Raw genomic sequence first — 16,582 nt, 5'->3', positions numbered from 1 at the left:
AACTTGTATAATTAACTCTACAGGTTCATTATAACATGAAGTCCTCTGTCTCACAGGCCAAGATTCATAATAGTTAAAAGGTCAGTCTCTTAATGATGTTTCCAATATTGATTTTCCATTTCTTTATCTATGTTACAGTAACTATGGCAGCAGTATTCTATTTGTGGATCCCTGGAGATGTGTGTGCACATTGGGAAGGGAGAAAGCAGAATAGGGTTTTGGGTTTCAGGCTACGTAGTAAATTACAGTGGTTTGGAACTTAAAGGGCATAGTAAGATCACTTGTGTGAAACTGAAAGGGTATGAGTGCAGTAGATTCACACAGATGACATACCACTGGCCTGTGTGAATGGAAACCATCCAGCCTTACTTGGTTCCTAGGCATTTCCTTTTCATTATGTGAGCAGGAACTGCACATGAGCACACATGAGCAGGCCTGCCTCGGGTGTAGGGTTTTGTTTGTTTGTTTGTTTTTGAAAAATACTAGTCACCACTTAAAACTCACTCAAAAATGAGGGTTCTTAACCTCACAAATTCTTGCCTGTACTGAGGGCCATGCAGTTGCTTACAGAATCACAGAATTTCTAGGTTGGAAGAGACCTCAAGATCATTGAGTCCAACCTCTAACCTAACACAAACAGTCCCCACTAAACCATATCCCTAAGCTCTACATCTAAACGTCTTTTAAAGACTTCTGGGGATGGTGACTCCACCACTTCCCTGGGCAGCCTTACATCTCAAGCTCAACAGAAAACTGCTGTCCGCTAGGTGCTGGTGGTTCTCCTTAGCGATCCTTTTCTGTGCATCCCTTCAGGTATGTTTTTCCTGCTCTGTTTTCCCCCGAGATCTGCTCCTGTCTCTCATCCCTCACCACTGCCTGTGGTTCCCATTTGCCTGGGCTGGTGTTTGTTGATCTGAAGCAGAGTAGGGAAACAGATCTATGGAGGCCACGGAATGGGGAACCCACTGCAGAGAGCAGGCTGGGGAACAGGCCAGGCGTGGAAATGGATGTTTGCCTCTCCCCTCAGCCTGGTTGTGCACCCAGCCTGTTGGTGTGGCCTGGTGCCAGGGCTCAGCCCAGATGGGAAGATCCCAGATGCAAGATTATGCCTTTTATGCAGAGATGCAAACTTCATCTTTCAAGTAGTTTTAGCTGTACCACTTCCTTCTGCACACTCCTCACTGCTTGTGCACCTTATTATACAAAATGGAGGGCAGAATATTGTGGAGGTGTGGGGGAGAAATATTTCAAAACAGGTAATTGGAGAAGCAAGGTTTGGCAAACTGTCGCTTGATCTAGCAGCATGGCAAAGTTTGTTGTTTGCCAGAAGCAGTCCCATCTCATAGATCTTTGGGGCCCAAGAGTAGGGAAATGAATAAACCTGACATTGTTTTATATACATATATATGTATTTTTTTTTCTTAGAAGCAAGAGTCTTTGAGGGAATAACTGGAGAAAATGAAACTAGAAAGGTTGGTGTGTTTTACAGTCTAAGAACCCATTTGTTCCATCTGTGCTTGTAAGAGACTTATGTACTGTGCAGCCGTGCTCGGGAGAGAGTAACCAGGCAGTGCAGCTGCATGTTCCTCCCCTGCAGGAAAAGGTCACTGGATCATGATGAAGAGCAGTAACATGCACTTACAGTCCTTCAGCTCCGCAGACTTTGCTATTTTCCTTCCATGCTTGTGTGTGGGTGTAACAGAGCAGAACAGCTTTGTGTTCTTTGGGCTTCCTGTGTGACTATACCTGCACCGTGTATTTGGTGCAAAAATAGAAAAGGGAAGTCAAGAAGTAGAAAATTATCTGGTGTAGGCTGGATGCCCTTGGGCTACATCTTAGGGAGGCTGCACAGGTGCTGTACATCCCCCACAGAATGCATCCCATGCCTGTTTGCTTTCTTCAACAGGTTATAGTGGTCATGTGGATGATTTAACACTGGTATTGACTTCTTTCAGTCACACACTGAGCACATGCAACAAGTTGTGAGACTGCACTGCTTCCACTGCCGTCCTGCCCTGTCAGTAGGATGCTACTCCAGAAAATTCGAAGGCCATCCACTGACCCTTAGCACAACTGTTGTTAGGTGTCATGTCTCAAATGTAACCGTTGTGTTTCTGAGAGGTAGACTAGATGATTAAGATGAACATGAAAATTCTTGACTGAAAGGGTACACAGAAATTCGTGACTGAAATGGTAGATGGTTTCAGTCAACACCTCTTGCTTCCCTCCTTCAAAAGACAGACTCTCGATGTATTTGCTTAAAAAAAAAAAAAGAACCTACCACAGACTCCTGTGCTTTGCTTTTCTATGCTAGCACATTTTATGGTAAGGTGGTAAGGTGCTTCCTGTTTATCTACAAAAATCTCATCTCCCAAATCAAACCTGACTCTCTGGGGACCTCTTCTTAAGCCATGCCTTGCTCTAAGGGTAAAACGTGTCACGTTCAGATCTCACTAGCATTGCAGCTGGGGGTTGTGCAGTACTTCTCATGCATGCACTCAGTCTCATTGTAGCTCTTGGTCACCAGGGCGTCATCCTGGGGCTGCTCTGAGCAGAGCTGCTGATGCTTTTGGCTGGCTGGGGTGACAGAGGGAAAGCTGTGTGTGCCAGGGTGAATGCACCTCAGAGCTGGCTGGAAAGTCACACAGATAACCTGCCTGTAACCCAGCACCCCTTCATCTCTCAGAGGGACTTTGGACTCTTCTCTCTATGTACTATGGTATGAGCAGAGTATTTATATTGCAAAACATCCGTGAGAAACATATGGTTTCACTTGTACTTGTTCCTGAAAGGATGGCCTTTTCCCTTTCTGCCTGCAAGGCCAGTGTCCAGGTCATAGACAGAAATTAGAGAAGTTTGATGCCTTTTGCTGAGGCTTTCTCTTCACTGAATGGCAGTCCGTGTTTTTCAGTTTAAGACCACTGACGTAGAAGTTCTTTCAGAGAGACAGTTTCTTTGTATTTTGAAATCTATAAAAAATATTGTTGCCTCTATCAGCTGAGCAATAAATGCAATTAACTGTCTATTTCATATGTAAACTAATGAATTTTTCTAGGAGATAATTTTCCACACTTTTTTTTTTTTTTAATGAGGTTTATCAGTGATTTATTGGATTGATAAGTTATATATTAAAAAAAAAAAGTCAACATACCTTGTGGCCTGAGCTAATTACCAGTGCAGAAATCCATTGATTTTTCTCCACACAGATACCATGATTGGGTTTGGAGGAGATGGAGGGGGATGAAGTACGAGTGAGTCATAAGCATAGTAAACCATCTAAATTATCCATATACCAGGATTAATGTGTATCTGATAACAGCTTTGGTGTTAGCTGGAACTGTACCAAGGTAAATTATGAAGACAGAGGAGCCTGACTTTCTTCTACTAAGTTTAGCACAAATTATCTGGTATGTTATGTGCACCCTGAGGACTGGTATATCCTTTTTTTTCAACTGTGGTCTAAATTTTTAACCAGTTTGAAGACTGCCCATTTGCTTCTGTAAACCTCTTGTTGCAAATATTGCTAAGAGTAATTTTTCAGAGCATTATTTTGCAGGAGCAGATGTGTGGTATCCAAGCTCTAGCTGCACAGTGCTGCAAAAGAAGGGTGTGAGCATTCTTCTCAAACTTCAAATGGTGCTTTGGCATTTATATCCTTTTTATCTTCTTTCCAATGAACCTGAGCATGAAATATAATGATATTCTTCTGCCAGTGCTGGGTGGCAAGCTAAGTGTGACACAGTTGCACACAGCTACTAGTGAACAGAAGTTTTTGATTTTGTCTGTAGTCGGTCACTGCTCGTCATTTATTTACTTTGATTCATCACGGACAAAAGCAATATGCATTAACTTAACTAACCAATCATCGCACCAATAGCAAAAAAAAAAAGAGAACACTGCATTTTGACATTTTGTCGCACATCTTCTGACTTCTTTGTAAAAGGAAAACAACATTTTCCTCCTCCTGTTACCCATGAGAAACAAGCAAACGAGTGTTAACAAGATTTTGGTTAATATGAAGATTAGACATTCATGGTGTTCAGAGAATTTTTCAGGGAGAAAAACTGGAATGAAAACCAGAAGCCTTGGGATGATTATCTTAGAAACTCAGGAAAAAAAAATGTCCCACACACATGCTTAGCATTTACTTGGGAGGAATTAATCTGTCTCAGTGTTGTCTTCCTCATGGATTCATTTTACATGTTTATATCCTAGGAAAAACCTCCTCTTCTCCTTTGTCTATTTTCAAACCACAACCAAATCAAGGTCACACTAGAAGCAGAGTCCTGAACAAAGGAAGAATGAAAAAGTTGACTGTTTCTTTTTATTCGCCCCTTTAAGAGACAAATACACAATGAAAATACCCACCTATTTGCACAGCATGGACTGTATTTTGAATTCCGGTATGTAGCGGGGAGCATCCACAGGTTCTTCTAAACAAAAAGGAAGTCTTCCTGGGAGATAAAGGAACAGCATCCTGGAGGGAAGCTACATCTGAGACAGCATGCAAAATGGTAGTCTGGAGAAGTCCTTGTTATATTTATTTATTTACGTTAATGGAGGCATATTCTGTAAATTCATTTTCTACAGACAGTTCCCTTCTCTGGCATTTTTCTGCAGAAGCAGAATGATCTAGTGTAGCATATATGAGGACATCTAGGCTTTCAGGTGAAGCTGGGATGGAAGGATCATTAGGTGCATTAGGTACTGTCCTCTTAGCATTCCAGCGAGGAACATCATTGTCATAAATTGTGTTGGCATACAAGAGCTGCTGTGGGCTAGCCATGGAGCAGTAAAGCAAAGAGCTTTCATCTGAAGCTTGAGTTGTCCCAGCAGTGTGGGATGGAACAGCTGCTGGACTTCTGACCTGTGAAAAGCAGAACAGGGTATAGCTCTGTGCATATCTGGTTATTGCTTGTGCTCCTGTTAAATAGGGGGCATATAAATTTTACTCTTTTTTTTTTTTTTGTGTCCCTTTAAAACTGCTTTTGAACTCAGGTGCATTGGACTCATCTGATCATTGGATTTTCTGCTGATCTTTGAAATAAGTTATAAACCACATGTATCTCTAGCCTTTCTCCATTTCCCTTCCCAAATTCAGTCATGTCTTTCCTTGCCTGATTTCAACTTAAGGAAAAACTGGTTTATCCTTGTGAGAGCACTTCTGTACCACTCATTCAGGCTTTTCCTTCCAGTCCTATTAACTCTTATTTACTTTCACCTACAAATACCAAACTATCTTATCCTGATTACACCCATTGTCCCATTTCCTGATCTCTTGCCTCTTATCCTCTTTGTCTTGTTATTCTCCAAGTAAATCTTTCTCCTTCTCCCAAAATCTGCAAATTCCTCCATAAATTCATCTCTCTCTAAAGAAATCCTCTTTGACATCCATTTTTCTAACCACTTAGAATATACTGCTTTTAATTTCCTTTCTCCCACCTCTCCCTTTGGGAGCTCTGCAATCTGTTTGGTGGCCTTCAATCCCTGCCAATACTTCCCTTGTGACTGATAGCTGTCAGCTCCTGTGGCATCTTTCATGTTCTGCCTTCTGCCCATTTAATTTCTCTAGAACTGTTTACAAGAGCTGAGTGAGTTGATGTTAGCAACACAGGAAATTCTTTTCAATCATTTTCCTTACTCTGTGCATCATTTGTCTTATGCAGACAGTCAAAACCAGGTCAACAGAGGTACATCAACAGATGTACCTAAATTCTTACTGGAACGGGCCTACAAATTAATACATTTTAACAGGAGTTTAGATGCTTAAAGTACTTTTGTGGATACAACTCTCAATTCCTTCCTTCAGCTCAACCAAGGGGATATCTCACACCAGGGAAGTCATTCTGTACAGGCACCAAGAGGGTCACTAAATCTGTCCCTCATCCTACTCCACATTTTATAGTACACAAAGATTTGTTCTCAGTATATGATTATGCAGTTTCAGGTTTCAGTAATGGCAAAATTTAAACATACCAGGCTCTCTAGTCTCTGCGGTGTCAATGGAGTTCTCTTTTGCTTTGCTAAGAAGAAGAAAAAAAGAAGGATGTTTCAATAAATAAGCATTGAGATGATGCCTTTCTGCTCATGGAAAGAGTATTAACTAGTAAAGCAGTCCTTCCCTTATTGAGTGCACCTCAAAGAATAAAAATCTATTTCCAAACTGGATTTAGGAATTGCTGTTCTGATAAAAACAAATCAAAATAAAACAATATGTTTTTAGAATGCATTTCTGTGCTCCTCAGAGCTTCTCTGAAGAGGAATAGAGAAATTTCCAGTGTACTAGAGGCTAGTGGCTAGTTTTCTCTCTATTCAGTGAAAAGGCATGGAAAAATCACCAAGCCACCTTATAAGAAAACATGCTAATTTTTTTGCAAGAGGAAATAATTTCATTTTCCTAAAATAAAATAATCCATCGGATTATAATAGGCAAATAATTACTTAATTTAAGACATGGGGAACTCCAAAATCTACTCTTGATTTAGAGTATGGAAGCTGTGTAAGAGTTCCCGTAAAACAGGAGCGATTAATACTGTAACAAGTTCATATTTCAGAAAGAAAAGTAGAAATATAGAAAAGTAACTGGGTAGAACTTGATTGCATTTATATGGTTAACAGTCCTATTTATTTCTAAGTTGGTGTTCAAAAAATGGTAAAAAGAATTCCAATTATTATGAAGTCTGAGTATTTGATTTGTTCTCACTTTACTTCCACTGCTGGTCTCTCTGGAAGGGAACAATACTTAGGACAAATTATTTTTAAAAAAATTGAGTACCCTAACTGGTGCACTTGACAAAGACATCTCAGAAATTAAATGGGGTAATTACTAGGGGATTACAGTAGAGCTTTGAATGGAACTTTAAACTGTGAAAAAAAGTGTGATAAAATACACACTAAAAAAAATTATATGGTAAAATTCCTCACCATGGTGCCTTCTGAGACATGAAAACATGCATATGAAGATGAATGGACAACATAGACCCACGGATACTGAAGAATAAATAATGTGCAATATCTTGTTTTTTCCAGGTTCTTGGGACTCTTCTGATATACTAGTGGTATCTAAAATTGCATTAACATGTATTAGCATAAAATAATAGAATAATATTTAACTTTTTTTTTTTTTTTTTTTTCCAGCATTGCTTCTTTCTGATACAACTGACTTCTTAATATAACTAAAGCATTCTAGTTTGGAACAGCAATCAGTTCACAGGACAACCATCTTCATTGGTATATTACCAAGCATGAAGGTACTGGAAGGAAAAATGCATGGGAAGTGTCATTGAAAAATGATGCATGGCACAAGGCTGGCAGAAACAAAGGATCAGAATTAAAGCACTGCTCTAAACTTCCAATATATTTTAACGTTATGGTCTGTCTTCTTTTTCTGTAGTCTTTGCACTGTAAACAACAGCAAGAACAAAAATAAGAAGCTTTTTGACAAGTTTGTATCAGCTGTGATGAAAATATGTGATGATCAAGCCTGGAAATGAATGCTGTTATAGTATACACCCATGGCATCATTCAGCAAATAAATCACTTTATCAGGGGAAATGCATTAGAATGTAGGAACTGTCCTTGTATCCTACACGTGGGAATGAAAACGGTGTGAGAAAGGTATTGATAGTCATATGCCTAATTTATGTTACTGCACTTTCTTACAAATAAGGATTCTTGATGCACAGTTTTGAGGTTTGCTGCCTTCTGATGCAGGAAATGCAGAAAGAGCATCACAGAACAGACAGAGCAGATGAACCCTATATGGGCTTGAGTTGCTGTTCACAGTAATTGTACTGGGAACAATAACCAACTGTGAGTAAAAAAACATACTTCAAGGTATGTTAAAGTGGTGGTGTACTGTGATTCCTAATGTTCTGTAAGTATAAGCCATATGTGTCACTGGGGTATTAAAGAGCATGTTGGAAGTATAGATTACCACAGCAGGAGGTAATTTAATTGTCTTTGTCACTGCTATCTGCTGGACAGTTGTGGGCTTGAAAACTGTGACACTTGAGACTGTATTTTGTTCAAGCAGGAAGAAAGCAATGGTTCTTCAGCAATGAGTTTTGATTTGTCTTGACTATGTAAAACAACCTACTTAGGAAATTTATAGCAACACAAATTGTTTCCCTCCTCTTGAAAAGGAAATAAGAATCAGAACTTACTTTCTGATGAAGTTGTGATAACGTTCTCAGACTTTTCTGAAAAAAAAAAAAAAAAAAAAGACAGGGAAATGAAACAGCAACTTGATATTTTGCTCTGCAGTTGTGTACTCTGCACCACACACTGAAGTCTCGACAAACCTCTCCTTCAGCTTGATGGTGGAAGAGGGAACAAAATCCAGCAAAGGGCGCAGTATTTTGGGAGAAGAGGAATGAAGTGCTGGTCTTCCACAGCTGACAGAGCAGTTCTGTGTTTCAGACCTCTGGCATTCAAATAAATAGAACAAGAGAAGAAATATTTTGCAAATGCTTGATTACATCACTTATTCATGGAATGGTATTTGTGAATATACCATTCTGTAGTCACTCAAGGATGTCTTCTGCTCTTCTCACATCCAAGGAAAACCTGTATCATGTTATTTGGGGAAATACTGTGTCTGCTATCACATTACAACCATAAATTTTGACATTGCTCCCTTTGCTACAGCATTTCCTGTGTCAATAAACAAGGTATTAAAGTCCATTAACTTACCAGGAGAGGAACTAGCAACAGAACAATTTCATAACTACCTGGGGTCAATAGGACACCATAGCTGCACAGACCACTTTATAGCTGCAAAGCAATGTTGAGGAGGGCATACGTGGCTCGCCATAATCTAGACTTGGCATCCCAACTGCCTAAATTCATAGGAATGTCTGGCTTGCCCTTAAATCCTTAAGAGCATTTAAAGGTACTGTGATCTTTCCCGCTCTTGAACTTCTTGGGTACAAAACTATACTTTATTACTCTGTCACAAGATTATTCTAAGCAAGAGGCTTGAATTTCTATGTCCTCTTTGCTGTTGTGTGGCATTGCCAACTATGAATACATGACCATTTGTATCCTGTCTAGTCCTTATAACACATAACCAGTCTTTCTTTGCTCCAACTAATATTTTTAAATAATCAAATAGTTCACTAATGGCCATTAGCTGTCAGCAGCTTTGCTTTTCTCTTCCAGATCCTCCTTTTATTTCTTTATTTTGTTCTTTCCCCAGCACCGAGAAGCAAGATAGAAGCATGAAGAATGTGGTAAGTACCAGCACAACTGATCTTGTGCTATTCCTACGACACCAGACAAACTTGTTCGGAGAAGCCATCGTGCAGCATGAGTGAACTTTCCTGTACATGGAATCCATTTGTTTAAAAGGGTTCTTTAGTAACACAGGGGCCTCACCTTCAACAATAACCTTTATTTCGTTGCTCTCGCTGAAGAAGTTGCCTGTTACTGCTTGACAGCGATACATCCCGCTATCATTCTTGTGAATGGCGAAAAACTTCAGAATAAACACAGTGGAATTCCATTCTGCTTTGCTGTTATCCAGCAGCACACATTCATGCGCCTCTATCTTGCACCACTGGATTAAGGGTCTTTCCTTGCAGTAATGGACTGGACAGTATATGGTCAAGGAGTTACCAATATTAGTTACGTATTCAGAGTTTCTTTGAACTTGAATTTCTACTGGACAGTCACTGGCATCAAATCCTATAAAAGAAGAAAAATATGAGAAAAATCATAGTGATGGTGGGGTCTGTTAATATGCTTTCCATGACACTGATCAGTTTCTTTTCTCTCTCAGTATGCAAGACTTCTCTTATCCACTTTCAGATCTTATCTCTGTATGGGATGCTCATTGCAGATAAATCAAGACTTCTTGGTTCCTTCATTTTTAGGAAGATTGTTAAAATCCACTTTCTTTGTCCAATATAAATATCAGTCTGTATCTCAGCCAACTCTGAAATTGAAGTTTGGAGAGAAAAAATGTAATATATACCAAGAAGGTTTTCCTGTCATCCTTCTCAAAGATCTTTTCTGTTATTTTAGATTTATTTCAGGTTATTGTTTACTTCACAGTTCTTGATAATTTGCAAAAGTAAAGGGTTCTTTTTGTTTGGTTGGTTGGTTTTGGTAGTGATATGTCATAACTGAAATAATGAAAATAATTATAAATATATCCTCTCTCTGTTTCTTCACTTTTGTAAAAGTTTGTTAAACTCGGTGTTCAAACTCTGGTATGTTGCCTTTACTCTGGGTCTTAGTATTGAAAGTCTGGAGCTTTTATTAAAGAGTTATGTTTCTTGTAGTGCTTGATTTCTTTGGCTAAGTAGAAGTAATAAAAACTATGTGATATCCAAGAGCTCCCTATCATCAGAGTGCTTGTGCACTGAAGAGAGTGGTTGCTAGCAACTCTAGAGCAAGAAATAGTAGGTGTGTCTGTATCTTCCAATTGGTAGAGGGGAGTGGAAAAAACAGTAAAGATTTTTAAGAAAAGTTTCGTAGGTAGGAGAAAGGCGTATGGGAGGAAATAGCAGTGTGGAGAAGGGAAGGATCTGTCTGTCAGCAGCCAGTGCTGTTTCAAGGGACGGAGCCTCTGGGCCCCAAGGTGGCATCTAACTGTGATGTCAAATGGCTCAGGAAGACTGTCTCACCTGCAATGCCAGAAAGGATTTTTATACAAGTGGTGCAGCAATTCTTGTGAATACCTGGGTGGTATATTTAAGAACTTGGGAAAGTCATATTAAAAATCTTTGATCAGATGACCTCTACTTTGCGAGCCCTTTTGCTAAAAATCTCAGACTATTTCACACCAGAAATAAATTTTAGAGCATTCAATAATAGCGAGTTTTGAGCAGAAATGTATTAATAGCGTTCACAGTAGGATAGCTAGCACTTTGCTGCTGTTGGTCAGCATTTAGCAAATTCTCTGCATTCACTTACAACAGGGTACTTTATCCCATGAACTCAGATGAACATTAGTTTTGTGGATAACTGGAAAGCAACATGTCTTGTGGATGTTACCTATTGCTCTAAAGCATTCCAGTTTTCCCAAATATCTATACCAACATTTGCCACAATTTTATTCCTTCATCAGCTGGTCGTGATTATTCACCATGCTAGTGTAACTACAACATAACTACGTTTGCTAAAATTATGTTTCTGAAGCAAAATTTCCTGCCACCTAGTGGATCTGAGTCCAATGCTCTTGCTTTCTTCGCAAGGCCACTTGAGTAGCATGTCACTGAGGTTGGGGAAAACAATGCGGGAGATCTTCAATTGTACTTGTCACTGACTGAGGTAGTTTTGCTGCCTGCCCATGATTTCTCAGCAGGAGTCCTCCCATCTCACCGACCAGCAGAGGCTCATTACATGATATTGCTCTGTACACACCTGTAGATTTTTAGCCTTCATTTCCATCTGCTGATGCAGGTGAAAGAGTTTGGCAGCCTTCTGTCAATTAACCCCAGTAAATAAAGCCTCCTATGCTTTCAGGGTTTTACTTGGTCTTGCATTTCCTCTAGTTTGTACTTTTTTACCCCCTTCTCAGTATAGCTGTACACTTTGGAGAAGAGATTTAATTTACTAAAAATTTATTTAATTTTTTAGTTATCATTTGTGAATTCCTTACAAGCAGCCTGTGGATGGTAGGTAAACACAATTATTTGATTTAGTGCTTTTTTTTTTTTTTGGTAATGTTTTTTTTTTTTTTCTTCTGTCAGTCAAGCAGAATCCTTTTGAACTTGCTAAACAGGAGCTATACAAGCTACAGATTGCTTTTCAGTACATATTTGTACAGCATTCTCAGGACCTACAAAAAGACCTTTCTTTTAAAGGTGTAAAATGATTGGGCTTTAGGTTGCCTTCACGTAATTTTTTTTTCTTTTCTTCCAATGACAAAACAATGATAAGAACATGAAAAACGATTGTAATTGCTTTTTTCTTTTTTCTGTTTTTTTTTTTTTTTTTTTTTTTTTATGTTCTGTGACTTTTTAATGAATAAGAATTAAAAAGTATTTATTTAGGCTTTAGGAAATTGTCAGCTAGAATTATTTTGAAGTTTAATAATAAAAAAATAGATAATTTCTTTATTATTATTTATAATATAGTGTCTTTAACAACCAAGTGTGGGAATTCAGAAAGAACACACCCCATAATCTCTTGTTAAACTTTCTCATCTCCCAAGCCAAATCCCACGTAGCAAATAACAAACGTGAATAACAAACAGTGGGGAAAAAAAAAATACTTGTAAAACCGAAATATTTTGGACTTTTTTGCTGAGTAAAATATTTGCTGAGACAAATTTTAAATTATCTTTCACAGATTGCTGGAAGGAACGTTCAGCAGCATTAGGTCTCTGAAGATTTGGGATTTAAATAACAATATAAACCATAATCTCTGAGGCAAGAAGAGATGTATATTTCTTAAAAGGGAATAAAAAAATCAATAGCTGATAAGGAGAAAGAACCTTTTGCATTCTGTTTATTGATTGTCATTTGACGGAAACACTCAATAAACCTTATTTAGTGAATAAGCACAAACATGGCTCGGAATACTTTTCCTCTTACAGCGTATCTTAATTTTTTTTTGTCCTGATGTGGTTGCTGAGTAGTCAATGTTAGAGACATTATCTGCCAATTATATTGTACATGTGCAAGCACATTGCAAAATGTATTGAATTATGCTTTCATAGAATGCTGTTATGAGTAGAGAGCTGAAACCAGCTACAAGGTTTTATATCAAGCCTGAAGGTTTCAGTGTTTTATAAATATATGTATGTATGTATATGAGTGTTCATAGTAAATATTTGAATGGGCAGTTTTCAAGAGGATAAAAGAACCTGTAACATGAAAGATTTATGTGTCACCTTCAAATTTACAGTACATGGTGAGATTCAATTTAACCAAAAGCAAATTTTATTTTAGGTCACTTGAGCATGTTCCTGGATAGGCTGTGGCAAGCCAAGCTCTGCTGAACCTAGGATTAATTTTACAGGTAAGGAAAATCTGTACAGTGTACTGCTAGGTTAAGAATTTCAGGAGAAAGCATGTATAATAATGAAATACTCATGACAATTTTTTTTTCATTAAAATCATTTTTTATTTTTTTCCTCATTATTCTTATGCTTTAGAGAATAGTATAGTCATGACATGATCTATTGAGCAGAGATTATGGGAGACAGCTTTCTACTTATCTAAGTCAACCCATTAGAAGAAAAATATAGCTAAAATTTGAGCTTTCTAATCTTTGTATTCTAAAAGGTGTCATTCTCAGCTTGTCATCTAAGAACTCCAGTAAACTAAGACTTACTGATTGGAATTTCAGAGACATTTAGTTTTAAAGGATTTATCTTTTTTGTTTGTTTGTTTTTGTTTTTCTCTGCTGTTTTGAAGAGAACTAAGGGGTGAGATAAAATGTCATATGCATGATTTCCGAAGGCAGATAGTGGCTGAAGTATAAAATGTCAATCATTCATGAGAAATAAATGGCTATATTTAGGCTCAAATCCGACTTTTGGGTCTATCGGTGACCACAGTGAAGCACTAGCAACAGTTACAGCTCAAGTCTAACTCTCTGGGAAGATTCTAATTCCGATCAGATTATAGCAAAAAACTATAGCAGAAAGTGCATTGATGTGTAGGGTTTTTCAAGTTTAATATGAAGTTCTTCATTACTTTTAGCAAAATTCCTTTAGAATTTAACCAAATAGGAAATAGGGTGTGAGGAGGAATCATGGAAAAATATACTCCCTCCTTGTATTGAGAAAAGATGTACTAAGGAAGAGAAACAATACAGAAGACTTTGTAAGTGACTCCTGGCTATAGGTCTTTGTCAGATTTCCCTCAGTTTCAGAGAAAGCTTTCCAAAGAATGATTTAAAAATATTTCAGAAAAAAAAAAAATAAATTGTGATATATGTAAAATGACTAAGAATGTTATTTAGCTAACAGAAATTTCATTTTGATCCTTTTCAGTTATTTTGCCCCGTGCCTTAAAAATACAGCTGTGTAATATTTTATTTTATTTCTTTAAATAACAATTCCTTGATGAAAGCTATGTAAGTGCAGAAAACACACAGTTATATTTTAATGACTGGAACTTGGGGATGTAGAACTTTGCCTTAGCTGAATGTTAGGATGTGCAGACTGTGCTGCACAGCAGGCCAATAGCGAAGGTGGTGTTTGCGGAACTGTCTACCAGTAGTGGACACGTGCACATACATAGTTATTGGCTGGGGCTTCTTGGGATGACAGGGGACTTTCTGGGTTTTGTTTCTGTCATTATAAAATGCTGCGTCGACTTCATGTATGCTGTCTAGGCTACAACCACCACTTTCAGTGAAACTGGGTGGGAACAACCTATGTTGTCGTCTTTCAAAAGAGACAGTGTTTATCTGGACTAAAATTATTGGGTGTGGGAGGAAGGGAAGGTCCATCTGTTTGTAAATTATCAAAACTTGTTTAGTTCTCCTTCCCTAATATAACAAAGATTGGCTTGGCATTAACTTGGTATATGAAATCTGCTACTGTCAACGTGGTTTCTGTTAGGAGTTCAGGAAACTTTAGGTAGATTTGCAACAAGCGAAGCTTAAATAACTTGGTTTTAACTTTCAGTTTACTTTTTAAAAATAATAAAAGTAAAAAAAAAAAAAAAGTTTGGAAACCTGTGGCTAAAATGTAAATACAGAACATTGATTTAAATGTGTATATATGTTTTTCTAGAGAGAGAGAGACTGGCTTGCAAAGTTTTGTTTTGTTTTTGTTTTCTTCTGTAATTCGTCTATAAACACAATTCTGATATTTGTAGTAAAGTAAAACAGCAGAAGGAATTAGTATTGCTCTCAGAGGACTTCAAATCATTTTGATGTAGATCAGAGAGTAAAACCTTGTGGAGTAGATTGTATGTAAACAAGATTCATGCAGTAAGCAGCATAATACAAATAGTATTCTGTTTTAAAAACTGTATCTAGGATCCTGGCAGATGAATATGGGAGTTCACTGATTATGTTAATAAACTGAACTGGACAATGCGGAGAGGTGACTGTGAGGAGCTGATACCACAGACGGGCATTCTGAAGTGAATAGAAACAGTAGTCAACTTTTACAAGACGAGAAGGCTTCGATTGAAGTAGAAAGGAGATGATAAGCACTGGATGCACCACCTTCAGAAGGATGTTAGTTTAGCCACTTGGAAATGAACTGTAAAGCAATTCAGTAGTCTGGTCTAATCAGAGTGTGGTCTGAGCTCAGACCACACTCTGATTTAAGAAACAGCTGCATCTAACTGACCTAGTAATTTGTGTCTTTAAAGCCAAATATTTGGGTTTCCCTTCCTAGGCAGATGCTCCAGATGTTCATTTAACCTTTCCTGCAAGTATTTATGATGTATTTTATTCATAAAAATGCTATTTGATGCTATAGGTTTGCACAGTCAGTCATGCATGTCAACTAAGCTTCACATAGCTTGTTCAGTTTGTTTATGCAATTTTAACATTGCCTTATAACAGATGTTATTTTGATAACTGTATTGTTTGATACACCTGAAATGTACCAAGAGCAGCTGAGTGCATCCATGCCAGCAGCTATTATCATATGTATATGGCTCCCTTTCTTTCTATAGTATCGTTTATGTCTCCTGTATGAGAATATCATGGAAGAACTTGAACCAAAATAACCTCTGCAATAAAAATAAAACTGGGAGTAAATTGGGCCCAGTGTAGTCCTCACATCAGTCTGAATTAGGAGAACCTTTCTATTTTAAAACTATGAAGGTTTGAATTTGAAAACAGGATAAAAATTAAGACTGAGCTAAGCTAAACAACCAAAGGTGTTCTTACTTATCTGGTAAGGACAATTTGACTGTGAACTGCATCTGGTTTGGAGCTAGTTGAAATCCTGGATTTCAAGTAAATGTTTGAATGCTGTGGCCCCCCCCCTTGCAAGCAGAGCCTCTGATCATGAAACAAGATGCATTCAGTCCTCAAGTACAAGAGTTCTGGTCTATCCAGGTACCTAATATTTCAATTGCTGTCATAATCATCTCTAATCACATTAGACGTCTCAGACATAGCAAAAAAAATAAGACAGAGATCATCTCCAAGGTACGTTAAGCATTGCTTTGGTTTCTGTTTTTTTTCCCCTCAATGTTTAGTAACTACAAATACGTTAAATTATAAGACCTCATCTTACCGTAAACTTGATAGTTGCTTTGAGCCAGCATTACTAGAAGGATATAGGGTAAGACACTTTTTATCAGCGTGACTGGAGACTTCATTCTCTGGGCATGGTAGATGAGAGGTTCCTGTAGGTTTAAAAAATGCAGTTCAGATGGCCCCCTTGCATCCTGTTAGGTTTGAGCTGATTCCCTTCTCTAGCTCTTCTGTCAAGACAGTGCAGAAGAAAGGGGTGGGGAAGCAATATAGTATGCAAAAATCTGATGGGTTAGGCGGTAGGGTTTTTTTTGTGGCTGAAATGTGAACTGCTTGATCATTTCACAACATATCAGAAGTGATCTGCAATTCAAGGCAAAGCATCTTAGACTGTATGCAGAGCCAGAGAAGGGCGAAACAAATAGAGCCAGTGATTTTTAGTTTTAAAAGATGCTCT

At 38.0% G+C, this 16,582-nt stretch overlaps 2 protein-coding genes across 22 annotated transcripts in view; one reads left to right on the top strand and one right to left on the bottom strand.

Moving 5' to 3' along the window:
- LOC137861774 (OX-2 membrane glycoprotein-like) overlaps positions 1-10,285 on the top strand; it is a 49,110-nt gene extending 38,825 nt beyond the window's left edge. For 8 of the 20 annotated variants that reach the window (XR_011099859.1, XR_011099843.1, XR_011099867.1 and 5 more), the window contains one exon: positions 7,138-10,285. The gene's annotated coding sequence lies outside the window, so the exon portion shown is untranslated. Of the gene's footprint in view, positions 1-23; positions 81-4,215 lie in introns of all 20 variants that reach the window. The other 12 variants (XR_011099854.1, XR_011099846.1, XR_011099855.1 and 9 more) reach the window with 12 other exon arrangements.
- On the bottom strand, positions 4,529-16,355 carry BTLA (B and T lymphocyte associated). 2 transcript variants are annotated; one of them, XM_068693234.1, is made up of 6 exons: positions 16,166-16,355; positions 9,379-9,687; positions 8,166-8,201; positions 6,925-7,062; positions 5,977-6,023; positions 4,529-4,867 (listed from the first exon to the last, which is right to left on the bottom strand). In XM_068693234.1, the coding sequence occupies exons 1-6, from the start codon at positions 16,248-16,250 to the stop codon at positions 4,541-4,543; spliced, it is 942 nt and encodes a 313-aa protein (XP_068549335.1). In that variant the 5' UTR covers positions 16,251-16,355; the 3' UTR covers positions 4,529-4,540. The 2 variants fall into 2 exon arrangements, with proteins under 2 accessions (XP_068549335.1, XP_068549337.1); XM_068693236.1 differs by lacking the exon at positions 6,925-7,062.
- Positions 16,356-16,582: the final 227 nt, after the last annotated feature.

Source organism: Anas acuta, chromosome 1 (genome assembly GCF_963932015.1).
Source record: "Anas acuta chromosome 1, bAnaAcu1.1, whole genome shotgun sequence".
In the NCBI taxonomy this organism is placed as follows: Eukaryota; Metazoa; Chordata; class Aves; order Anseriformes; family Anatidae; genus Anas; species Anas acuta.
Note: the sequence above shows the minus strand (reverse complement) of the source record. Positions and strands in the feature narration are given on the sequence as shown.

Excerpts from the sequence above, each read along its gene's own strand:
- BTLA (XM_068693234.1), bottom strand. The coding sequence starts at position 16,250 with ATGAAGTCTCCAGTCACGCTGATAAAAAGTGTCTTACCCTATATCCTT. Across the intron at positions 8,202-9,378 it reads AATAAAGGTTATTGTTGAAG|AAAAGTCTGAGAACGTTATC; the intron begins GTGAGGCCCCTG and ends TTTTTTTTTCAG. Across the intron at positions 7,063-8,165 it reads TATCACAACTTCATCAGAAA|ATACCACTAGTATATCAGAA; the intron begins GTAAGTTCTGAT and ends ATGCAATTTTAG.